The sequence below is a fragment of the Chiloscyllium plagiosum genome, chromosome 25 (assembly GCF_004010195.1).
Source record: "Chiloscyllium plagiosum isolate BGI_BamShark_2017 chromosome 25, ASM401019v2, whole genome shotgun sequence".
Lineage (NCBI taxonomy): Eukaryota > Metazoa > Chordata > Chondrichthyes > Orectolobiformes > Hemiscylliidae > Chiloscyllium > Chiloscyllium plagiosum.
Window position 1 is genome coordinate 10,511,325 of NC_057734.1, and position 27,634 is coordinate 10,538,958.

A 27,634-nucleotide genomic window follows, 5' to 3' on the forward strand; every position below is an offset into this window, starting at 1 on the left:
GTGCACTTTGTGTCTTTCACTGTGTCTCACACCTGCACACACACACCATGGGTGCTGGGGAAAAAATAAGCACTACTGCACTTAAGTGGTAGTGTGGGGATTAAAAGAAAAAAAAATAAAATAAAAAATAAAAAGGAAAATAAAAGCACGCTCCTGAAGAAATTCACTCGGCAAAAAAAAACAGAAATGTCAGACATCCTGTTCACTCAGAGCTGGCTCAAAGGGTGCTGGATCAGTGTCAAAAACTCTAAAGAAAGGGTGACTTGTTGATGGGATACCCGCCTTTGTGGAGTTATTTCAGTGTATTTGGTGCCTTGGGTGGTGAGAAGGGAGGAGGTGTTATTATTGCTAATAATAATAGTATTATTAGCAAACCAAACAGAGCTAAAGTCTCTGGGCTGAATTTTCTGATTGGCTTTGTTAAGGGGAAACTACGGCCCAGTGGTATTATCACAGATACAGATAATGTTGTGGGGACCGAGGTACGAATCCTGCCATGACAGGTGGTGGAATTAGAATTCATAATAAATCTGGAATTAAGAGTCTTATGATGACCATGAATCGATAATTCAAAAAACCCTTCAGGTTCACGTATGCCTTGAAGGAAGGAAACTGTCACCCTTACCTGGTCTGGCCTACATGTGATTTCAGACCCACTGAATTAGGAATGGGCAGTAAATGCTAGCCTAACCAGGGTAACTAATAAATGAAATGAATTAAAAAAAAGTCACATCGAGTCTCTATGGAGGTCACCAGTGCCAGTGCAGCCCCAGCCTATTCAGTCTCTCCCTCTAGCTCACATGTGGCCCATTCACAGTTTGGGGCCTATGGGCAAGCTGAATAAGGGGCCCACAATGAAGGCCTCAGTGGGGGGGGGGAAAGTGAAGGTGAGGCAGTACTGCTGAGATCAGGCACTTAAATGTGGGAAACTACAGGACTTGAACTGAGCAGGGATGTTACTGTAGATCATGGACTCAAAGGGTGGGGGTTGCAACCTTTCATTGCCATGACAACTCCATGAGAGCCTGGAGGCCCAAGCATGCAAGAGGGAGGCTGCCTCAGCTGAACTAACCCCTTTGGAACTTTTCCAACAGAGGGGGAATACCAGCTTTATCATAGAATTCCCTTGGGAGGACTTTGAATTGACGGCCTGCCCCTGTGGAGTGGGCCCACACTAAAAGACCTCCTGTGGAATGTGGTCACACCAGCTCGTTACAGTGGATGAGCTGCTGCACATGATGAAGTTTCCGACCACCTTCCCAAGGGCAGGACACGCTTTAGATATGAGTAAGAAAGACATTCATTGATGTTGCATTGTTTCATTAATGCTAGGAATAGCCATTTAGCTTTTTGAGCCTGTTCCACCATATGATAAGATCACAGCTGATCTGTGTGTGACCCCCTCATAACCTTTCATCCCCTTGCTTCTAAGATTCCTGAAACATTGTGCTCCTCTTCCAAGAAATGCCTAATGGAGAGGAAGATGCCCTTCACCTTCTCAGTGACCCTTGCCCTCAGTGAGATTCATGAACTCTACGTGGATAAAGAATTGAAGTTGGTCATTCACGTCTCTCATTAGCTCAATACCATGCTGCGTGACACATTCGCCCATTAAATTATCAGGAAGCTGCAGTTAATCATAGGACTCAGTAGTTAGCACACTGTTCTTTCACCTCTGGGACTTGTGTGCGACGCAGACTGATGAATGCTCTCTGTTCTATCACCTGCTTTGAAACCTCAGCTCCTGCATCTACACAATCCTCCAGGGGAAGGGGTTCTGATGTAGCAGTGGCAGCACATTCTCTGACAACTCAGCCGTTCAACAAAGCAGCAGAGGCAGGGCAAAGGAAAAAGACACCAATCCATGCCACTCTTTAAATAAATCTGAAGTCAGCTGTGTTGTCTAACATTGTCCTTGTACTGAACATATCTGAAACAGTTTTGTACCATTACGTTGTCAGATACCCTTTGACAGATCTTTTAAAATAACACAATTATTTGTTTCCTCTATCAAATGGAAGAATGAATAAACTCTTAATAAACAGCTGCAGTGCCACAGCTACAAGCAATCAGAACTAAATTACAATAATGCACGACGTGGTGATGTACCATATTGTATTAACCTCTCAAGCAGTCCTGTTTATATCTATCAGCCAGGGCTCCCTGATTGGACCAGATAAGCACCTCATATTGTATGAGATCCACCTGGCTGACCTCGTTACAATCACTCCAGTCTTGACAACTTTTAGATTACAGTTCAGTTTCTAGGTGTAATTCCTTGCAGGGACTCCTCCATTGCCTAACAAGTGGCTGATCCATAACCTATCCAATCCCAACTGAGCCCCAAACCTTGGGCCAGACCTTCCCCCGAGAGATAAGAGTATGACTGCTTGGGATTCCAAACCTGCCTCTGGTGGGAAACTAATTAACAAAGATTATGATTGGGTTGGCATGGCAAAGGTTATCTGTTCAATAAAGGGTAGCAACTCAAAGCTGGAGGGCCAATCAGTGGCCTTCCCATCTCAGAGAAGCATATGGCTGCAGTATTGGTCAGTAACCGGGCCAACACCTCAATGGAAAGGTGGCCTCTCAGCCATTTCTTCAAAACATTAATGCAACACATATCCAGGATCTCACTGAGGGTACGGGTCAGGGCTCCTTTACATGGTGCCCATTGGCTACATGTCCTCCCCAGGGAGACTCTAGAGCACTGGCAGCCCAACCTGCTGCTGCGTGTCCACCTCTAGGCAATTGACCCTCAACCCCACAGCCATTGCATCAAGAAACTGGAGGCCATGAGGCAAATTGTTAATCAGCCTCCATTGCCCATGTTTAGCCGAGCTCATGATAAGCTGAACTGTCTATACATCACCTGAGGTTGGACAGCCTTCCCAGTGCCCAAACCTGCATCAGTAACAATGATTAGATTAGATTACTTACAGTGTGGAAACAGGCCCTTCGGCCCAACAAGTCCACACCGACCTGCCGAAGCGCAACCCACCCAGACCCATTCCCCTACATTTATCCCTTCACCTTACACTACAGGCAATTTAGCATGGCCAATTCACCTAATCTGCACATTTTTGGACTGTGGGAGGAAACCGGAGCACCCGGAGGAAACCCATGCAGACACAGGGAGAATGTGCAAACTCCACACAGACAGTTGCCTAAGGCAGGAATTGAACCCGGGTCTCTGGCGCTGTGAGGCAGCAGTGCTAACTACTGTGCCACTGTGCCACCGTGCCGCCTATTGGGAAAGGGGTTAGATAGCTAGCAGCTCACCGGGGCTGACAACAATCAGACCCCTTCCACCTCAGTTCCCAATGTCAATGGGGCCTAAAAGTTCAATTCATGACCCGATGGAACTAGCACTTCAGTACAAGAAAGAAAGACCTTACACTTATATAGCACCTTTCGTGGTCTCATGATCGTCCAATGGGCTTTACCATTAATGAATTATTCTCTGAGGTGTAGTCACTGTTGTAATGTGGTAATTTACACACAGGAAGTTGCCACAAATAGCATTGAGAAACTGAACTGGATAATCCATTTCAAGTCATTTTTGTTGAGGTTTAAATGTTTTGACGGAACATCAGGTATAACTCCTCTGATCTCGCTTCAAGCAGTGTCATGGGATCTTTCCAGCCCAGCTGAGAGGAAAGGACACAGCTATTTTCCTGTCAGGTACTCATTTCTTGTTGGTGTAACTGCTGTTAAAAATAAAATGCTCTCCAAAATAACTAGTATGATGTCATTTACAATTGTCACCACCTCAATATTTGTTTGGCGGAGGTAATGACATTACAAGGAACTGAGTGTGAATGTTTCTGTCAAAGGCATTAACATTGTCATCACCACTGACTGCATCTGCCAGTATTCACTTCTCAAAAAATGACAATGTAGTTACAAGTCATTGACATTTTCTTATAGATAAGAGGATTCATAGTCTTTCTTTCCCTTTGAAATGTCACTGCTTTAATTGCTGCTCCTCTCTGGGCATCTCAGTGGGTGTCCATGTGATCTCAGCAATTCACCTGAGCTGTTATCTGTTTTACTTCTTTAATCTTGTTCACTGACTTGTTCCCCGGCTCCTCTATCAGAAGCTGATCCCACTGCCGCTACACTCCAGTCCTCTGGAATTTCCTCCCTCAATCACTTTGCCTCGTCACCTTCCTCTTAATCTTCAAGCATCTCCGAGAATTCCTCCTCCACTCCCATTGAGCAATTACTTCTCACTTGCTGCTCAGCTAGTATCTGTCTGTCTGCATGTGTTTTTGCTTGTCATCCACAGTTAAATTCTGAGTTTTTTGGACTTTTGACGATATGCAAAATGTGTTATAATGCCACAATTAAACTGGTTCTCTAATCAAATATGATGCCTTTTAGACAGAATTGGAGGGTACACAGTTACCCCTGACACGGGCTGCCGGAGAAAGTGGTTGAGGCAGGTACAACAGCAGCATTTTAAAAACGTGTGGATAGGTCCAAGGATGGGAAGGGTTTAGAGGTATATGAATCAAATGTGGGCAATTGGAACTAGCTGAATGGACACCATAGTCAGCATGGACCAGTTTGGGCTGAAGGGCCTGTTTCCATACTGTATTACTCTATGACTCTATGTGGATACCTCAAACCTACAGCATGGATTCCAATCTCAGAGATGGATAAAACTATCCCCTAGCCCTCTACTTGTCTCAATCACTGCAGTCCAAATGTTCCAAGATCCCATCGGAAACCCTCCATTTTGCTTACTTGGTTTGAGGTTTGATCGATGACAGCCACCGTAGATGCTGGAGAGGTTTCGCTCGTGTCAAATGCCACCTGAACCTTTTCCTGTTGAAAAAGATTAAAACTATAGCTTTAAGCATCTGCCATATTTAAGCATTTAAGTATCCTGTTTGCAGTTATGAAAATGTATCAAACCATGAACAATCATATTTTTTATTTTTAATACCTGTACACATTGTTATGCATAAATGGCACATTGAATTTTAAAACCATCTACATTACATATGTTGGAGCTCCCCATGACTGAAATCAGCACAAGCTGGCCAGAAGTGGTTTTCAGTTCACTTAGAATAGCTAGTTTAGTGTAGTATTAAAGTGAACCACAAGTTAGGACAATTGTAGCTTTGTAGACAGAATGTATCCAAGGTAACAAGATTAAGGCAGCACAGAAAGGATCCTGTTGCAAACCTGCAGAAGCAGTAGTTTACACAGAGACAGTTGGATAAGGACACCCGTTAGGATGCAGATACACGAATTTCATACCTAATTGATTTAAGGTCTGAGGTCCATCACAAATAGATTTACTTTAGTTAAGATTTCCAGGTAATCACAGTTATAGATTTTGAACATTTATACCCATAACCTAAAAAAAACCATAATAAGCATTAAAGAGATTCCTCTAACAACTCTTTGGACAAGACAGCTTGAGGCAGTAAGACAGGGCCCACAAGACAGCCTGAGGCAGTAAGAGAGTGCATTACCAGTGCAGACGTCAGTAGTATTGGAATATGATTAAGTACAGCATGCATCCAAGGATAGAGACAAGGGTGTCTGGAAAACATCATGAGATCATGGAAGACCGAGGGCTGTCCACCAGCTAGTCACATGATTAATTAGAATGGGTATGCATGCCATTAATTAATAATATGGTTGGTCTGTACTTGCCAAAGGCGGGCTGAAAGCAAATGTATGAAAGTTTGTCTTTCCTCAGTTCATTGAAGAAGCTTCTGACCCCCAGAGGTGTAATTGCAATAAACTCTGAGGCTGGAGGTGGACTCCAGGTGTCGAGTAATTTATTTTGTCATTCTGCCCCAACACTTACCTGAAGGAGTACAGCTCCAAGAAGCTTGACACCATTCTGGCAAAGCAGCCCACTTGATAGGTACCACACCCATCACCTTCAATATCTCTCCCTTCACCAGCAATGCACAGTGGCAGCAGTGTGTACCATCTACAAGATGCACTGAAGCAACTCACCAAGGCTCCTGTGACAGCAGCTTCCAAACCTGAGAGCTCTACCACCTTGAAGGACAATGTGTTATGACACAGGGTAAACTCTACTTCTTAATTTAAAACCAGCAACATAGAAAAGATTTATCCCATGCAGTAATATGTAAAAATTTGAGCAGCCAAGAACTATGTAAAGTAAAAATTAACAACTTTATTTCTTAAAGTATAACAGAGAATAATTAACTAACAACTATTTACCATTCCTTACTCTAACCTATCCATTACCTTCTCTTCTATAATAATACTAGTCTGGGCAGCATGGTGGCACAGTGGTTAGCACTGCTACCTCACAGTGCCAGAGACCCGGGTTCAATTCCCGCCTCAGGTGACTGACTGTGTGGAGTTTGCACGTTCTCCCCGTGTCTGCGTGGGTTTCCTCTGGGTGCTCCGGTTTCCTCCCACAGTCCAAAGATGCGCAGGTCAGGTGAATCGGCTATGCTAAATTGCCCGTAGTGTTAGGTAAGGGGTATGGGTGGGTTGCGCTTCGGCGGGGCGGTGTGGGGCCTGTTTCCACACTGTAAGTAATCTAATCTAATCTACATAAAACTCCCAATTAAGATTTACAAAACCAGCCAGCTTTTGTTCTTCTATTCGGATCTTCCTGTGTCTTCTTTTCTTTTTCTTAGGAATTTCTGCGTCACAGGTTACTGATCGAAAAGACACTTTTAAGAGAGATGTTTTTTCAAGCAGTCTGTTAAATGTTAGGCTTGGCGGTTCTCCTCCCAACTGTTCAAGTTTGTTCCGGTCTTATACCCCGGAGCATTGGATCATGCCATTGGCTTTTAAGATTGTCAATATTCTCAATTGGTATTTTTATCAGAGTATAATTTAAACTGATTGGCCGATTTCAATTTTGTTTTGGTCTCCAGGAAACAAACTACTCGAGTTGTTCAAGCCAGTGTTACATGTATTGTTGTCTTATTGAGAACACTTGGTGCTGTGTCTGGTAGTTCTGCTGCTGCTAACTCTCTTAAAGGTACACCCACATCTTCATAACAAATGGCAGCAAATGCGTGGAACATCATCAACTGCATGTTCTCTCCAAGACACATACCATCCTGACTTGAAACTACGTTGCTGTATCCTCACTATTATTTAATCAAAGTCCATGAACTCCCTCTCTCGCTGCATTGTGGTCGTACCTACAGCACATGGACTGCTACATTTGAAGAAAAGAGCTCACAACCACTATCTCAAGGGCAATTAGAGATGGGCAATAAGTCCTGGCTCAGCCACAAACAACTGCATTCTGCAAAGGACTTTTTAAAAATTCTCACAACAATAAACACTTTTATGATTGCATCACGTGAGTAAGCCATCTATGGACACATGTGGATAGCTAGAAATAGATATATTTTTATCTTAGCTGGCTTACAATTTGACACTATAATCACATTTACACAATACACAGTTCAAGATTCCCAACAACCCTTTTAAAGAATTTACCTGGATGAGAGCCCATTACATTTTACCAAGTATTCTTCGGTTTTTGTCCCAACAGGTGTACACCTGTGTTAATTATCCCCCCTGCTCCAACTAGCTGTTATACAGCCATTTCCAAGTTCCTATTTTTCCCTGCAGCCTTCTCTATTTCAGTAAGTTAATGGCCTTCAGAACTTGATTTACAGCCTCCCCACGGTTCATGATTTTCCTCCCAAACTTTAGATCTCTTTCCTCATATTAACCTTGCCATATTTATTCACCATGTCAATGTCAGAGACATCAACTTAATCCATCTCCTATAAAGCATTCAAACAATTATCCAACTGAATCATCATAATGCTCTGTTACATAAGATTAAGTGTATTTTTGAGTAACAATTTACCATTCACCAGCCCAATTACTAATAGCTTGACAAAACACAAGCTCACAAGACATTTAACTGATCAATCTGTAAAATCTCCAGATTCCCACCAGACACCTAAGCTTCCTTAACTAATTCCCCAGTTGTTAGCCTTTACCACTTATCCAGAATCCATGCGATATACTGACCACTCTTTCTACTAAACTGACATTTCTAGCAACAGTTCCAAACTTGCTTTTTATAACTTTGAGAGAAAGGAAAGTGAGGTTTTATGTTTAGAAAATGTCCCAAAGTGCAGAGTGGAAATGAAAACTAAATTAAATTTTATCCCACTCTCCTAGTCACATACAATATCATGTTATGATGACACAGGGCCATATTTTTTATATTGTTATGATATTGTAAAGGGAAAGTCGCCACAGCCCCAGTGGACAATAGAGCTGCTCTCACATTCAGGAGAGATGGCTGGTGATGGTTTAACCTCAGGATCATCATGCCTGAGGTGAGGGGAGAGGTTGAGGAGGCAGGATCTTCAAAGTAACCTCAGCTGTTAGGAGAATTGAACCTGCGCTGTTGGTATTGCTCTGAATTATATACCATCTGTCCAGCTGGTGTGTTCACGCATGCAATCCCCTCTTTAGGATCAGAACTCCTCATAACATTCTGCTTCTTATCACTTTCAACCACTGAGAAACCTTGAAGTTACACTTATGTTACCCATATCTTTGTCGTAGCAGAAGCAACAAAACCCAAGAATCAATGACAACCCACAGCAGTCTTTGGTAAGGCCTGAGGCTTCCATCAAATCTTACAAAGTTGATCAAGGTGAATCAAATTATAACAGATAGCCATCATGACCTCACCTCCTTGAACCTGTCCAGCTGAGATACAAAAGTGCGTTCATGGAAAAGCATCTGTAGTCGTTCATGTACGTAATTGTGACACAGCTCTTCAAATGTGGCTGCTCTGTCACTGTTTACATGGTGTGGATTCTGAAAGCCGGGCGTGTCCACCACCATGATTGATGTCAGGGACAACTGTTGTGAAGAAAGTGACCTGAGGATAATAGAGGCAGAAACAGGTGTCAATAATGTTGCTTTCCTTTGTGATCAAATGTCAAAGTTTAATTTACAGTCAGAGTTATATTTAAAACCAGGCTTTATAGAACGAGTCAACATTGCCTAATTTGGGCACTTAAACAGGAGGAGGCCATTCAGCCCTCAGGCCCATCTATAAGATCAAGACTAACCTACCTCTTCATCCTCCTGTTTTGGGTCTTTATCCTTTTATATCCCGGGCTAGCAAGATGGCTTCTGTGAATCAAATGACTGCTCATGGCTGATTCACTTTAACCAGAATGGTTAAAAGGCTGGTGCGGTATCTCAAAATCTATCAAACTCAGCTTTAAGATTAACAACTGAGTGAAAATCTACTTTTTTTTTGTATAAGGTGATTATATACTACCACACTTTGCATGAAGAATGGTTTCCTAAACCTTCTTCTCAATCATTCAATATGGATGTTAAGATTATGACCCTTTTGTAGGGGCCTTCCTACATAGTGGAAAAAAAATTAAATAACACAGGCCATCACAACGGCTTAATTTGACTTCAACTTTCTTCACATCAGAAAGACAAACCTTCAAGCAGGTAAGAGATTAACCGTATTATAAATATCTTTATCCATATCTATTTTTAATCTTTGTATTTCTATTTTTCATAATAATTTCATCATTTTAATTAATAACTTTCAGCAAACTTTGTGTAATAATTAACCTTTGATTTATTTTTTAAACTATAGCTTTGTTGCTGCTTGTTTTTACATTGAAACATCCAAAAACAAAAAGAAGATAAAAAGAGTTGGACAAATTTGAAATACATAGGCCCCTCTGCGGACTTGCCCCATGGCTTTGTGACACTAACCCGATGGTAACATGCTCGTGAATTTACATTGCTCTCCTTCTGAGGTGACCACATTTCGTTGATAATAAAGGAATTTTGGTGTATGTGAAACCCCATACCATTAGCAAGCATTGACTAAATTATTACAGTGCTTGATCATAATCACAAAGCCTGTAAATCATCATTGTTGCACCAGTTTTATGAGGACACAACAGTTTAGTGGTAATGTCGCTGGATTAGTAATCCAGAGAGCCAGATCAATGCACTAGGGATGCGGGTTCAAATTTAAATGCAGTTCATTTACAAAGATGGAACATAAGACTAGTTTCAGTAATGGTGGACATGAAACTCTCATGAATTGTTTAAAAGCCTATTTATTTCACTCCATCAATGAAGGCAATCTAGTATCCCTACCCAATCTGGCCTACCTGCAATTCCAGACCCACAACGTTATTACATGTCACTCTGAGATGGCCATATTTGAGGACAATAAAGTATTGCCAGCAAGTGCTGACCTTCCTAGTGAAGCCAACACCTTATAAAAGAGAAAAGAAATTCTTGCTCTGATTATTAGTATCCAGCTACTTACCTGTTGATGAGCATGACGATAATGGCAAACAGTTCTTCATACAATCCAGCAGCCATTCCTTCCACACATTCCAGACCCGTCAAACGAGGACCTAAAGAGAAAAGATGAACACGCTCTGGATATTTTATGCAACACAGTCAGCAATAGCATGGATGAGATTCAAGATCAAAGCAAAGATGAAAGGACCACTGCCCAGCCAACACTTCCACTTCCAGGATGTTTCCCTCCCTTTATGAATCCAAACTATATCTTAGAACTTGTGGAAAGACAGGACCATTCCTGTCCCAAATGATACATCCAAATAATTTCCCTGCAATGTATGTTGGACAAACAGGTCTACAATTCCCTGGTCACTCAGTTTATCAAACCGTAGAAAGTAGGAGCAGGAGTAGACTATTTGACTCTTCCAGCCTGTTCCACCATTCAGTGTGATCATGGTTGATCCTCTATCTCAATGTTATTTTCTTGTTTTCTCCCTTCACCCCTTAATACTTTCCACATTAAAAATTAAACTGTCTCTTTAATATATTCAATGACTTGACCTCCACAGTCTTCTGGTAGAGAGTTCCACAGGTTCACTACTCCTTGAGAGAAGAAATTTTTCTTAATCTCAGTTTTAAAAATATTCCTCGTATGTTCTTTGCTGCATTGATCAGTTGGCACAAATATCAAGCAACTATTTTGTGTTATTTCACTGTTAATGACAATAAATATTGTAGTGCAGTTATCCTGCCAGAAGGAGGCAGTCACAAGTTGAGTGGAATGATGTGGTCTGGATAGCTGAGTACATTCAGGCAGTTAGAGCCTGCAATTACAAACATAGGATGGCACAGAACATATGACACAGAAATAGGCTATTTGGCCCAACCAATCCATCCTGGTGTTTATTCTTCACTCAGAGCCTGTTCCTATCTTTTCTCATCTAAATCTATCATCATATCTTTCCTTCCTGCATCTCTCATATACTTGCCAGGACTCCCTGAAATGCATGTGTACTGTTTGTTTCAACCGGAGGTGGTGAGTTCAACCACTCTTTAGGTGATGACATTTCTCCTGGATTCCCTATTGGATTTCTTGGTGGCTCCAATAGCCTTTAGTGATGCTGTTCTCCAGAATAGGAGCCATTGTCTTTGTATCCACTTTATCAAAACCTTTCAGAACATTAAAGAGCTACGCTGTCAGGCTTAGGTTTCTAAAAAGGGATGAGTGACAAATATTGGAGCTCTCCTTGTGACAGACAGAGACACAGAGGCAGAGGGGACCATATTATTGGCATGCTCTATGCCATGCAGACCGTATCTCCCTGCTTCCTCATTGCTGAGTTCCTAACCTCAGTCATGCTCTGGCAGAAGTTCCCAAATAATTATCTGTAACAGTTAGGGATCACCTTTTGAGCTGACCAGCGCAGCACCCTCTCTTCCCCACCCTACAACCGCCCCCTCCAATCCCCCTGGTAGGCACAGATGTTTGCCAGCTCAACAATGGTGGCAAACCTATGCCCATTGGAATTTTCATGTACCAATGACAGGGGATGCAGAAGGGAAAGACCATTCCCATGACTTGTGAAAATTGCTTCCATCCATTCCACAGGGACCCCAACTTACCCTCAAATCCCTGTCCCCACCCTGAGCTATTTAATCCTTTTTAACTCCCGGTATGTGCCTCCATAAACATACAAGATCCTGAGGGCAGCTTGACAGTGTCAATGTGGAGAAGATGGTTCCACTGACTGTGGGGGTGGTGGGAGCTTGAATTAGGGGATGTAGTTATAGAATAACAGGAATCTCATGTAAAACGGAGGTGTGAAGGAATTTATTAGCACAGAGGGTAGCCCCAGTCTAATTCTCTATCCCAGACAGTTGGGCAGGCGAGATCACGGAAAGAAGAGGTAGATAAAGTATTGAACCATTAAAAAGTTGAGGGTTATGAGGAGCCTACACAAAAGAGGAGCTGAGGCCTGAGGCAGATCACTCATTATCTGATAGAATGGCAGAGGAGGGGCCGAATGGGCTAGCCTTGTTCCTCTTTGTTATGTTTCTATATTCATTTGTTAAGCAGTGCTCACACCTGCCTCAGCAACTCCCACTTCTCCCGGGTGCAGGATGTTATTGCTAAAACACTACAACTACATGAGAAACCAACATTGTCCTTAATGAGAACAAGAGAATAGCAGCAAGAGTAAACCATCCAGCCGCTGTGCCTGTTCCACCAATCAGTGAGATCAACGCCGCTCTGCCTTTGGCCTGAACCCCACCTTCCTATCTTCTTACCTTCATCCTTCGACTCTCAATCAGAACTCTGCCTAGCTCTATCTCAAATATATTCAATGCCGCAGCATTGCTCCGCTGATGTCTGTGGAAGAGACTGACAAACACTAATCACTCTCTGATTCCACATGTCCGTCTTGAATGGGAGACTTCAGATTCTGAACCTGTGCCCTGGCTCTAGGTTCCCATGGGGGAGAAACATCCTATTGGATTCCACCCTGTCAAGCTCCCTGATATGTCACAATAAGATCAACTTTCCCTCTTCTAAACTGCAATGAATATAGGCCCAGCCTGCTCAATGTTACCTCAGGAGACAATCCCTTCACCTCAGTGAATCTTCCCTGAATTGAAGATTCCTCCTTAAGTAATATTCAGGGTTGCTGTACGAAGGTAAGTGTGAAGATGGTCAATTAGGAGACGACCTTCAGTAATATAGTTCCCACCAAGTGCGAGTGTGGGACCCCTGTCTAATTCACTGGGGAGTTGAAGCTCAGAGGAAAGTTAGTCCAAAAGTGACTGGAAATCTAACTGCAAATTCTCCAGAGAGATAACCAAGCTTTTTCACCTCCAACCAGAGCTGTATAGTGTGAAGCTGAAGATCGTGAACAGATTGAGAACAGAGGAATCAAAGAGAAGAGAAAAGCAGCCTTGAATCTGGCAGTCACTTCCCAGAAATCCCTAAGGTTTAACATACACCCTTTCTCTTTGCATAACCAATAGATCACTTCTAAGGCGAATGGTCTTGGAAAGAGGGCTGCTCTTGCATTGGATAGAGATGACTGGCGGTGGTTTACACTAACGGTCACCATGTCTCAGGCAAAGAGAGAGGTCAAGGCAGAGGGTCCTTCGTGGTAACCTCAGCTGGTGTGGGAATTTAACCCACACTGTTGGTGTCGCTCTGCATTGCAAACCAGTCAAGTGAGCTAACCAACTTCAGAAAGAGATCTAGATTATTCCCCCTCCCCTGATTTACCCCTGACTAATGCATATAACACTAAGGACAACTTAGCATGGCCAATTCACCTGACTTGCACATCTTTGGACTGTGGGAGGAAACCGGAGCTCCCGGAGGAAACTCCACACAGACAGTCGCCCGAATCGGGAATCGAACCCGGTCCCTGGCGCTGTGAGGCAGCAATGCTAACCATCGAGCCACCATGCCACCCCTAGGATCCTAGAAAAATATGCACGGATGAATCAATGTAGTTAACCTCGTCCCATCAGGAAGCCCTGGCTGACAGATATAAACAGGAGAGTCAGCGTTCTGCTCACTGTGGGAGCTGGCTCTGAGCTGGTTGGGTCAGTATCATATACCATGCATATGTAAATAAAGAGGGTGATACTGGCCTTTATGGATTTATTTCAATAAGGTCGAGGAAAACACCATTACAAAGTAAAGTGCAGAGTGTTATTAATGGATGCACCAACTGGATGCTGGGCTTTAGATTTCAGTTTATAGTGCAGCCCATGAAAATGATATGTCAAAACTTGCCACAACCATCTAACAGACAGCTGTCGGAATTTTATTCTCAATGAATAAACTGGGAAAAGAGAGGAAACTTGTGCATTTACATAGTACCGGTCATGAGAATGGGGCATCCCACGCCACTTTATATCCAGTGAGGTTTAGTTACTGTTGTAGTACAAGAAACGGAGCAGCCATTATGCACACAGAAAATTCAACCAACAGCAAAAAATGTTAAGGACAGCAACGCCCTGGCTGCTGTTTTAAATTAATCTGATATTTCTGAGCCTGGGTTTGGCCCAAATACAGTTTAAACCAGGGGAAAGGATCATGCAGTTCTAAAATCAATCTTCTTTTTACTTTGAGCAGAACGAAGGGCCCCATACTGGGAATGAAGGAGACATGAGCATGACTTGTGTTTCTGTTGAACTCGCGACAAACATGGGTAATTCTCAGTCAGCATTTGCCTTGAACGCTGTGTCTGCTCTCCAAAGGTAATTTATTGCTTAAAATCTGGGATGCTTTTTGATGATGTGCAAAATAGCTATATAAATGCAAGCATTTCTTTGCAATTCCATTCTCCACAGCCCTCACAGTGAAAATCAATGTTAGCATTTCTGGCATGTGACGCTGAGAAACCTCTCTCTCGGGAGAAGAGATAGATACGATTCAATTTGAACTCCCTGATCTATGGAGATTGCATTTCTTCAGTGTTCTCATTAATTGTAGGGCAACACACTCATTTGCATACAAGTCACAGCAGCTTCTCTTCATTTGGAAGCTCAGCTACTGAGGCATTGTAACCTCTGGCTATATTCGGAGCATGTTAATCACCATGCAGCTCAAAAGCAGTCACCTTTTTTCTAGAGGCTCATTAAAATGAAGGAGCACTCAAATGGATACTATAACATTCCTTTCTTTATCAAACTCCCTCACTTTATGCCAAGTTTCAAGATAGTTCCCATGTACGGATCTAATGATCTAAAAATATATCAGCAACATTAAGAGGCATTTCATCCTACCCAAATAAAATAATTACATTTTATCCAAGATACTCATTGTCAATTCAAGATAGATCACAATCGCCAAGGTTCCACTTATATAATGCTTTTAAAAGTTGTGAAAATATCACAAATCTCTTCACCAGGCTGTTATTAAACTAAATTTGACACCAACTGCACAGTAGACAAATGAACAAACGCTGGATAAAAGACATAAGGTTGGGAGATGACTTATACAAGTGAGAACAGGGTGAGAGGACTTTCCAATATCCCACTCTTCCACAGAACTGTATACAGAATATTTTGATGGATGGTGTGGTGGTATTTAACCTTTCACCCTGTTCCATTATTCAGTGAGATCTTATTCACATGTGACATTATTCCGAGTGCGTGCCATTACCCTCAATCCCATTATACCATTGGTGAGCAAAAAACATTCAAGCTCCGATCTACATTTATGACTGACAGAGCATCAATTATCATTTGCAGAAGAGTTTCAAATTTCAGCTGTTCTTTGTGTTGAAATGTTTCCTAATTCTGCCTCTAAAAAAATCTGGCTTTAATTTTTAGACTATAGCCCATAAACCCGAAATCCCCGGCAAGCAGAAATAATTTCTCCTCATCTCGTCACCTTATTTCTTGAACATTCAGCCTTCTAATTTCCAGGAAACACATTGTGTCATCTACCTTTATAATTTAACCCTCAGTTCCAAGATCTTTTTCAAGTCATAGAGATGTACAGCACGGAAATAGACCTTTGGTCCAACACATCCATGCTGACCAGATCTCCTAAATTAATCTAGTTCCTTTTGCCAGCATTTGGCCCATATCCCTCTAAACCCTTCCTATTTATGTACCCATCTGGATGCTTTTTCAATGTTGTAATTGTACCAGCCTCCAGCACCAGCTCTAGCAACTCATTCCATAAACGCACCACCTTCTGTGAGAAAAGTTGCCCCTTAGGTCCCTTTTAATCTTTCCCCTCTCACCTCAAACCTATGTCCTCTAGTTTTGGATTCCCCTAGTCTGGGGAAAAGATCTTGTCTATTTACCTTATCCATGCCCCTCATGATTTTATAAACCTCTATATGGTCACCAGCCTCCAACGCTCCAGGGAAAACAGCCCCAGCCTACTCACCCTCTCCCGATAGCTCAAACCCTCCAACCTTGGCAACATCCTTGTAAATTTTTTCTGAACCCTTTCAAGTTTCACACCATCCTTCCTATAGGAGGGAGACCAGAATTGCATGCAATATTTAGCATTCAGGTATTACATCTCCCTGAAGTAAAACATTGCAAATGCTGGAAATCTGAAATTAACACAGAAAGTGCTGGACAAACTCAGTAGACCTGACAGCATCCGTAGAAACAGAAACAAAGTTAATGTTCTGAGTCCGGAATAAGACATGGACATAGCCATACTGGTCATGAAACGACATTAACTCTGTTTCTTTCTCCACAGATGCTGCTAGACCTGTTCAGTTTCTTCAACACTTTCTGTTCATCAGAACACAATATGATACCTCTAGTTGTAGTCTAACCAGGGCTTTGTACATTTGAACTATGACCTCTATCCCTTTGTATCCCAGTCCTCTCGATAGGCTATCTCGAGTTATATAGTCAGTGCTGTCAGACCAGGCTTGGATGAACAAGACCCATAACCCATTTGATCTCATTCATCCAGATGGCTAAACTTATTGTACTCTGTTAATAGTAGCTGACAGTTTCTGAACTCTGTCTAGCATCTTATAATCTCAACAATCACGCCTTGGCAATCCATACCACCTACTGTGTACGTATACCCTGTGTGGACAATCAAAACAGAAATCATGCCTCACTCTGTCCTAATCTTGTCCAACTGTCATTGGAGTTTATAGTTAAGGGGAGCATTGTATTTTAACCTCATTTCACCAAGCCCAGTCCAGTTTTATCTTCCTGTGGAAAATACTATATTGTAATTACATCTCCCACAAGCCCTCACTTAACATTTTCTTCCACTTCCTCCCCGGATGGTATTCACCAGATGAGATGTCATCAGCTTTACCATCAGTCACTACGAGTTTTCAGCAACTAGCATTGTAACTGAGACTACAGTACTCTGTGTACACACACACACACATACACACACACGGCAGAAGTTAGGCCATTCAGCCCATTAAATCTGCTCCACCATTCAGTCAGTTACTCAACCCCATTCTCCCGCTTTCTCCCCATAACCCATGACCCATGATCCCCTTGACATTCAAGAACCTATTTATCTCTATCTTAAGTATACTCAATGACCTGGCCTCCACAGCCTTCTGTGGCAATGAATTCCAAAGATTCACCACCCTCTGGCTGAAGAAATTTCTCCTTACCACCATTCCAAACAGTCTTCCCTTTACTCTAAGGCTGTGCCCTCAGGTCCTAGTCTCTCCTACCAACAGAAACATTTTCCCAACGTCTACTCTGTCCCGGTCATTCAGTATTCTGTAATTATGAATTAGATTCCCCTTCATCCTTCTAAATTCCATTGTGCATAAACCCAGAGTCCTCAAACATTTCTCATATGTTAAGCTTTTCATTCCTGGGACCATTCGCATGAACCTCCTTTGAATCCGCTCCAGGGTCAGTAAATCCTACCTGAGATATTGCTCCCAAAACTGTGCACAATACTCCAAATGTGGTCTGACTAGAGCCTAATAGAGCCTCAGAAGTACATCCCTGCTTTTATATTCAAGCCCTCTCAAAATAAACACCATCATTGCATTTGCCTTCCTAACTACTGACTCAACCTGCAAGTTTACTCTGAGAGAATCCTGGACTAGAAGTTTAGATTATTTACAGTGTGGAAACAGACCCTTCGGCCCAACAAGTCCACACCAACCCGCCGAAGCGCAACCCACCCAGACCCATTCCCCTACATTTACCCCTTCACCTACCACTACGGGCAATTTAGCATAGCCAATTCACCTAACCTGCACATTTTTGGATTGTGGGAGGAAACCGGAGCAAACCCACACAGACACAGGGAGAATGTGTAAACTCCACACAGAGAGTCGCCTGAGGCGGGAGTTGAACCCAGGTCTCTGGCGCTGTGAAGCAGCAGTGCTAACCACTGTGCCACCGTGCCACCCATAAACTCCAAGTCTCTTTTCACTTCAGACTTTGAATTTTCTCCCGATTTAGAAAATAGTTCATGCCTCTATTCTTTCTACCAAGATGGGTAACCTCACACCTTTCCCAGGGAGTACTCCATCTGCCACTTCTTTGCCTACTCTCCAAACCTGTCCAAATCCCTCTGCAGCCTCCCCGCCTCCTCAATGCTACCGGTCCCTCTACCTATCTCTGTATCATCTGTAAACTTAGTCATAATGCCCTTGGTTCCTTCACCTGGACTATTAATGTATAAATTGAAAATTTGTGGTCCCAGTTCTGAGCCTTACAGAACACCACTTGCCACCGGCTGCCATCCTGAGAAAGACCCTTTTATCCACATTCTCTGCTTCCTGCCAGACAGACAAGCCTCCATCCATGCTAGCACCTTGCCTCCTACACCATGGGCCCTTATCTTAATCAGTAGCCTCCTGAGCAGCACCTTGTCAAAGGTCTTCTTGAAATCCAGGTAGATAACATCCATTGTCTCTGTATAATTCAGTGTCTTTCCTTGGTCACACAGACGTACACACACACACACAGACACACTGACACTAACACACACAGACATTTATACACACTGATACACATACACATGCAGACATGCATAAACATTGACACACACAAGCACACACCCACAGACACACATAAAAACATACTGACACACACAGACACACACAGACACACACATACACACAGACACACACAGACCCACAGACAGAGGATACACACATACATATAAACATACTGACACACGCAGACACAGATACTAACACATTTAGATAGACATACACAATAGACACACACATACAGACGTGCACGCACACACACACACAAACACTGGATGATTATCTGACAGCTTTGCCTTCCCTAATTCAGGACAATTATCCGACATATATTACCTGCAAGGACGATGATCTCCCAGCTCATGGTAGAACCAAATCCTAGGGCCTATCTTTGTTATCAAAGGCGGTAGCATCAACAACAAATATATACACAAGAGGCATATTGACTTTGCAAGGCTAGGATCTGCCTTTTTCGATCAGCTTCAGAAACTTCCACCTCCTCACAAAAGCAAATCCTAGGTTTGAATTAATTTGGAGTTGGAGCTTCAACACATGATGGTTTAGATTGTAACTCATATGGTAGTCACCGCAGTGACGGAGCTGATGGTTACAGCAGGTTTGTATGTAGTAAGCCTGCACAGGGCCCAGGACAGGAGTGTTCAAAGTGGCCCTGTACTGGGGCCTGAGGCTCTAAGTTGGGGGGGGGGGGGGAGGAGGGGGGGGGGGGAAGTGTAAGTTCTCGGCTCCCCTGGGGCAGGGTCTGTGTGTTGATAGGGACCTGGGTCCTCAGGCCCAGAGCGAGCACCAGGGCCTGCCGTTTCAGTCCAAGCTCTCAATCCTGAGTATGTGATGGACAGTCAGAAAGCAAATATTCAATTACATTTTGTTTTTCAGAAAACAGAGACATGGATTATTCAGAAACGAAGCTTATCTGAATGAGATTACTCAGATGGGAGGCTCTTATTGTTGTACCTGGTGTGCTGTCTGTGGTGTTTTCTGAATGACGTTTGTTTGTGGCCTGCTGGATGATCAGTCGGAGATGATGTTTGAAGGCTGCCGTTGAGAGTTCTTCGAGTTCACAGCCAAGCACATTGGCTGCGTTCTCTGCCCATTCGAACTTCATAAATTGCTTCCTGCCAACTGAATCAAAAAGGGAGAATGGAGACTCTTTCAGTATTAATACATAATGAGATTAATCAGTACAATGCAAATTCAACCCTCAAATTTGAAACAAGCAATTGTTCTCCACTGAATTGTTTGGGTTTTTTTTAAACTAAAAAGGGCACTTGTATTCCAGTACGAAATGCTTATGACTTGACTGCAGGAAAGATGCTTCTGATAGAATTCCAACACTGCAGACAGATGCCATTTGGCCCATCAAGGCTGCACCAACCCTCCAAGAGAATTGCATCCAGACCCACACACCCCCACCCTATCGTCATAGCCTCACATTGGGAGTCTTTGTGTTAATTCTCTTGTGACACACAGCAGTTTATTTTCACTGAAGAAGACCGTCACTGAACGAGTTATAGAAGTGGCAGACCCATTGAAGCTGTTCAATATCAGATTGTGACCATCTGCCAACTTAAACCTTAGTCACCCACCCAAGCTGACTCAGGTAAAACAGTCCAATGTAGAGTTCATATTCTTCCTCTCCCAGAATTTCCAATGGTAACATGCTACTAATGTATCTACGAGGACCCTTTGTCAGTGGCTGATAATTCATTACAAGAGACAGTTAGTAGCATATACAGCTCCAATGATTAAGGGACCAGCTCATACAAGAGAGTGTGTTGTTCATTGGTCAAAGGGGTCAAAGGGGATTTGAACCTTTTCACCTATTGGTCCTTTATTCCTGGAAGATTGCCTCCATATGAAAACCACCTGAAGTATCATATCTTTATCATATAGTATTTAACAGCTAGTTGTATTGCATCTAAGATACATGAGAGTCCTTTGCAAAGCCTCAGGGTATAGTGGGCTCAGTTAGCTCAGTTGGCTGGATCGCCGGTCCACAGTGTGAAGTGACACTAACAGCATGGGCTTAATTCCCATACCAGCTGAGGTTACCATGGAGGATTCCTCCTTCTCAATCTCCCCCCTTCACCTGAGGGATGGTGAGCTCAGGTTAAACTACCACCAGCCATCTCTCCCTTTCTAATGGGAGAGCAGTCTTATGGGATTATGATTGCTTTATATAAATTTCATTATGTAGCACCTTTTGGGTGGCACAGTGGCTAGCACTTGTTGCCTCACAGCACCAGGGACACAGGTTCGATTCCACCCTCGGGTGACTGTGTGGAGTTTACACGTTCGCCTCGTGTCTGCGTGGATTTACTCCAGGTGCTCCAGTTTCCTCCCACAGTCCAAAGATATGCAGATTAGGTGGATCGGCCATGGGAAATGCAGGGTTACAGGGATAGGGTGGGTCAGGGTGGGAAGCTCTTCAGAGGGTTGGTGAGGACTCGACAGGCCTGCTCCCACACTATAGAGATTCTATGATCCATAAATTTAAACATTCAGCTTACTGCTACTGAAATGTTGAGAGAATTGAACAACTGGTTAACTCCTGAGCTTACTTTGAGATGATAATTTACCCTTTCAGTTTGGAACAACTAGCCACACAATTGTGATGAAACAACAGTGAATAATATCAAGGGAGAAATTTCTAGAGTTACTTTCAGGACCAAGAATACAAGGTGTCACGAAGAGTTAAATCTCTTAAATTCAAAAGCTTTAACCCCTTTTTCCAAACTGGAGAAGTAGGGTAAAACAGCTATCCAGAAAATCAAAGGTTGCAGGTTAAACTACCAGGATGTGCTGGGAGCACTGATAGGGAATGCTTTAACCACAAGACACTGAAAAAGTGAAACCATCAAAGTGTTTTAAATTGGACAGAAAATATGAAGTGTTTCCATTCTTCTGTTTCATTGATCCTCATGCCACCTGAGTGAATCTGATCAAACAGGACACACACACAGACAGAGTGGAACAACATTCATTAGTCAAAAGATCAGCAAACTGAGGTTACACAAGGACCATCAGTAGCTCATAGTTCAGTTTTAATCAATGTTTATAAAAGATAACTGGAGGAATGCCAAGGTGTTCAGGAAACATGTTGGAGAGAAATAAAGAATGTAACAGGAGTGTTAATGGTGGAAAACAACATTGCTAGGGAAAAATAAATAAATTGAGAGCATGTTATAAAAATTCCCATAATGGAGACTAGCAGAAAAGCTTGTCTGGGTGCAATTTCAATACTCTCACTCTCAACATGGTTGGAATAAGATAATAAGAACACAAAATAATCGCGTCAAATGGATATAATATGGTCAAATGGATATAATCTTTCCTTAATACATATCCCCACAGTTTCACTTCAAGAAGTAAAGGTAGAACTGTTGTTGGCAATATGAATGGTTAACTATTTATCTGACCTTCTCTAGCAATCTGTTATTGTAACTGAGGTACCTGTCTCCACAATAAACAAATATTGGCAATTTCAAGCTTACAATGCCTGGTATTGGATCTGACCCGCTATCCCACTGTGTGAGATATTTATATCACAAAGGGAATTGAGCTAGAAAAAGCCTCCAGTCCAGTTGATCGTTGCTTCAGCAACACCAATGCTTCACAAATTTCTTTTTTTATGTATTGACAGGATGAGGGTGCCGCGGGCTAGAACAACATTTATTGTCAATCCTTAATTACCCAGAGGGCCATTAAGGGTCAACCAGATTGCTGTGGGCCTGGAGTCACATGTAGGCCAAGAAATTGGTGAACCAGGTGGGTCCTTCCCAACAATGCATTCCTCACCACCATTAGAATCTTAATTCCAAATATTTATTTAATTCAAATTTCACCATCTGCCATGGTGGGATTTGAACCCAGCTCCCCAGAACATTACCTGGGTCTTTTGATTAACAGCCCAGCAATAATACCACCAGGCTGTCATCTCCTTGATACTATCGCCATTCATTAAGATGGCCAGCATTTGTTGCCCATTCTTTACTGCCCTGAAAAAGATCATGCGAGCTGCTTTCTTGAACTTATGAGGGAAATATCACTAGAGCACCTCTTGTCTACAGTGTTTGCAGGCTTGCTGAGCTGCTCCGGGGGCAGCCAAGAGTCAATGTTGCAGTCACATGGAGGCCTGTCCAATCAAGAACAGAAGCCATGAAGCCATGAGCCAGAAGGATTTTTGCGTCACTCTGGTTGTTTCATGATCATTCTCAAACAGCATTTTATTCCTGATTGATCAGTTAATCAAATTTACATTTCCCACTGTAGCTGTGGTTGGATTTGAACTTGAGTCATTGCTGCCTTAGTTCAGAGCCCTGAATCACTCAATCTTTTCAACTACAATTGGGAATGAGAAACACCTGCCAGCAACATCCATATCCTGTGAAAGAACCAAACACGAAGTCCAGATTCTACTGTCCTACATATGTGCATGGGTTTGTCTGCTGTCCTTATCTGGTCTTCCTGACAATCCGCAGTAAGATCATGAGACACAGGAACAGAGGTAAGCCATTCTGCTGATCAAGGCTGCTTCACTATTCAACAAGATCATGGCTGATTTGATAATCCTCAACTCCACTTTCTTGCCTTTTCCCCATAACCCTTGATTCCCTTCCTGATTAACAATCTGCCCATCTCAGCAATGAATAAACTTACCACCCCAGCCTCGATATCCTTCTGCAGAGAAGAATTCCAATGATTGACTCCCTTCAGAGAGAAGAAACCCATCCTGATCTGTGTCCGAACTGGCAACCCCTTGCTCTGAAGTTCTCTGAAAATGCCAGCTTCACTCCAACTCTGCCTTCTGTTAGTTAGCCATGATAATATTATCCATGCTCGTACACAGCCCACAACATTACTGGCTCTTACCATTTAAGTACCTTTATGTGTGGTACCTTGTTGAACACCTTTCAGAAATACAAATATTTTGCCTCTGCTGGTTCCCCTTTACCTATGCTGCTTGTTGTCTCATCATCAAACTCCAAGACTTACAATTCTGCTCCCCCCTCTGCAACTGGATCCCGAATTCCTGACCCGCAGACTGCAAACAGTAAGGTTAGGCAACAACACTTTCTCCAAGATCATCCTTAACATGGCTGTGTGCTCAGCCCCTTACTCTGCTTCATATACCTCATGACTGTGTGGCCAAATTCAGCTCTAACTCCATTTACAGATTTGCTAATGACACCGCCATAGCAGGTCGGATCTCAAACAATGACGAGACAGAGTACAGGAAAGAGATAGTGAGCATGGTATAAAGACAACAATGTCAGTAAAATGAAGGTGCTGGCCATCAACTGTGGAGTGGAGGGCACATCCCTGTCTGTATGAATGGTGTTGAGGTGGAGATGATTGAAAGCTTCAAGTTACTAGGAGTAAAAATCACCAACAATCTGTCCCGGTCCATCCATGTTGAAGTGATGGTCAAAAAAGCACACCAAAGCTTCTACTTCCTCAGAAAGCTGAGGAAATTTGGCATGTCCATAAGGACTCTTACCAATTTTTATAGATGCACTATAGAAAGCATTCTAACCAGATGCATACAGCTCAGTATAGCAACCACTGTGCCCAAGACTGCAAGAAACTACAAAGACTAATGATCATAGCCCAGTCCATTACACAAACCAGCCTTCCATCCATTGACTCTATCTACACTTCCCACTGCCCTCAGGAAAGCAGCCAACATCATCAAAGACTCCTCCCACCCCTCTTCAACCTCTTTCATCAGGCAGAAGATACAAAAGTTTGAAAACATGTACCAGCAGATTTAAGAACAGCTTCTTCCCTGCTATTATTAGACTTCTCAACAGACCTCTCACATTTTAGAGTTGATCTTTCTCTGCACCTTCTCTGCAGCAGTAATTCCCACGATATTCTGTTCTATTACCCTGATATACTTACATAAGGTATGATATGTCTAGATAGCACACAAAACAATACTTTTGACTGCATCTCAATGCACGTGACTATAATAAATCAAATCAATTTCAAATCAATTTGGAGAAATGGGTCCGACCCAGCTCAGAATTGTTCCCCCTTTTGTTCTGGTCTTTCAAAGCTTCCAGAGTTCTGGCTGACTTCTTCAAAATAATCTGGTCCTGATTGGAATGGCAGTATGAAGATGCTAAGAACCTGTAATCAGATAGCACCTTTCACATCCCTAACTTATCCCAGAATAATTCACAACCTGCTTTTGAGGTGTGTTCACAGGTATAATGTTAGCAATTGGTGTTGTCAATTAGTGCACTATCGGGGTCAAAACTGCGGTTTGCTAAAAGGCCAAGTAATTAGACGTTACTCTCACAGAAATTAATGATCTCCTGCTACTGGGAGAAAGAAGCTGTAAAACACAGAGAAAGTGATTAATCAGTGAGAGCAGAAAGAAAATAGTCTTCAGTAAAGTCAGCAGATTCTCCTTTCCTGAGGAAATGATGTCCACATTTTGAAGAGATTCCAAGATATTAGAAAAGGCCCCAAATGGAAGGAAAGAACAAACAAATTGCATTTGCATCACACCTGCAGTGTCCCAAAATATTTTATGTTTCTGAATTTTATGTTCCTCAATTAAATGTTTCTGAAATGCATGACTGGTCAGTTCGGAAACGGAGCAGTCAATTCGCACACTGCGAGGTTCCCCAATCCTAACTGACACAAAGAGTGGACAATTTGTTTTAGTTGCTAGTTGAGGGAGAACTGCAAGCCAGAATACTGGTGACAATTCTCCCTTACTTGTTAACAACTCATCCTGTGGGACCTTGTCCATCCATCTGAGAAGGAAGAGGAGGTTGCAGTTTTAACTTAACATCTGAAAGATAGCATTCTGTTAATTCAGCACTCACACTATACTGCTTTGGAATGCTGATCTGGAAGATGTGTTCATCTTTACAGTAGAACTTAGATAATGCCAAAGATTGTAATTTCAGGTGAAATGGGAATGAGGATAGGCTTTGTCTTTTAATGTCAAGCTCTAATGTATGCACCATTATTTCATATGTGCATGATTATTTCATGTATGTATTTTTTATTTCAAGTACATATGTTTATTTCAGCTATGTATTTTTATTCTATAATTGTTTCATATGTTTGATTATTTCATGTATATATTTTATTTCATGTATGATTATTTCAAGTATTATTTTATTTCATGTGTGTGCAATTATTTCATGTATGTATGCTTATTTGCCCCAATGGAAATGAAGGAAAGTTGAAGTTTTCATCTCCTTTTGGAGGCTGGAACTGACCTGCAAAAATTGAGAATAATTATATTTTGTAAGCGGCACAACTTTCCTCTGCCTTCCTGACCCCACACTATTTTCATGATCTACTGAAGACTTTGGAATGCCAAAAAAAGGACACCTCCTTAAACGTTTGTGACCACAGGGGAAACCATGTGGCTTTCTGTTGCCTCCTCGAGACCCCCAATCGAGCCAATGAAGATCATAGACTTAATCAGGGTACTGCAGATGCTGGAGACTAGAGTAAAGATTAGAGTGGTGCTGGAAAAGCACAGCAGTTCAGGCAACATCCGAGAAGGAAAATCGACGTTTCACCCTGCACATCCACACGCGTCACTTATTGTTCCCAATGCGGTCTCCTCTTCACTGAGGAGACCGGGCGCCTTCTTGCAGAGCGCTTCAGAGAACATCTCCGGGACACCCGCACCAATCAACCCCACCGCCTCCTGGCCGAACATTTCAACTCCCCCTCCCACTCTGCCATGGAAATGCAGGTCCTGGGACTCCTCAAACACCACTTCCTCACCACCCGACACCTGAAAGAAGAAGAACGCCTCAGGACCCTTCAACCTCATGGCATTGATGTGGACTTCACCAGTTTCCTCATTTCCCCTCCCCCCACCTTACCCCAGTTTCCCCCCAAGGCTCCCAGCCTCATTTCAATGAAGGACATATTCATCCCTCCATCTGTAGTGAACTGTAACAAATAAACACAGCCAGCGGTAACCATGGAGACCTTGAAGACTCTCATTCCTCTCAAAAGTTGAAACACTCCTCAAAGTCAACTCTCTGACTCTGGAAATGGCTACTCTGCCTGCGCAGCGGAGTTTAAATCTCCCTTATTATGCAACTTTTCTCACTCTGTAACAGACCCCATATTTTTCCTGTTTTGGGACTAAAAGCTAAAATGGAAGTTGGACGACTGTAACTGAAATACCAGGAGAGCTTTGCAATCTGAAAATCATTTTTTTTTCGTTTCAGCTGTGCAATATCACATTACTTATTGAGGCACCGAGTGGGAGAATTCAAGTGTGAGGGACACCAAGACTCTGCTGAGTTGGGGAAGTTCTGGCTGACAGTCACCCTCCAATCAGCTGAGCTGCACAATGTCAAAAAAAAACTGCAAGTACCAGGGCAGCAGAGAAGAGCAACATCCACAGATCGTCTCTCCCTCTCTCTTTTCTTTTTCTCTCTCTCTGTCTGTCCATGGGGAAAAGGCAGAAAAACTAAGAAGCAGCAAAAGAAATAATTCTAACAAGAAAAGACTATGGCTGCCTGATCAACCATCAAATTGAAGAGCAATGGTCCACCCGAAAAACAACAATATATCATTTGTCTACAAAAATTATATATTGTTGTTTCCTTCATTTTTGGTCTGGGGTCCAAAAAAGGAAGCTATTGCTTTAAACCAAGTAAATTGTGTGAAGAGACATCACAGTTTTGAAAACCATATTCACTGGAGCACACTGTGAACTGTATATAAAGTCACTTACCTCTGGAACAGTGAGAGCAAAAGCATTCACCATGGTGTTGAGGAATTCTGAACTAAGAGAAAACTGCTTGACAACAATGTTCTGATTTGCTCCCGAACAGGTGACCGTGGATTGGATTGTGTAGGGCCAGTGCAGCAGA

General features: G+C 42.6%; 1 protein-coding gene across 1 annotated transcript in view; it reads right to left on the bottom strand.

Annotated features, from left to right (window-relative positions):
• Window positions 1–27,634, bottom strand: part of LOC122562395 (unconventional myosin-XVIIIb-like) — a 379,067-nt gene that overhangs the window by 220,904 nt on the left and 130,529 nt on the right. The window contains exons 13-16 of the mRNA XM_043715251.1: window positions 19,719–19,886; window positions 10,313–10,403; window positions 8,686–8,878; window positions 4,753–4,833 (exon numbers count right to left, since the gene is read on the bottom strand). Coding sequence (XP_043571186.1) covers window positions 4,753–4,833; window positions 8,686–8,878; window positions 10,313–10,403; window positions 19,719–19,886 — 533 coding nt within the window. The remainder of the gene's footprint in view (window positions 1–4,752; window positions 4,834–8,685; window positions 8,879–10,312; window positions 10,404–19,718; window positions 19,887–27,634) is intronic.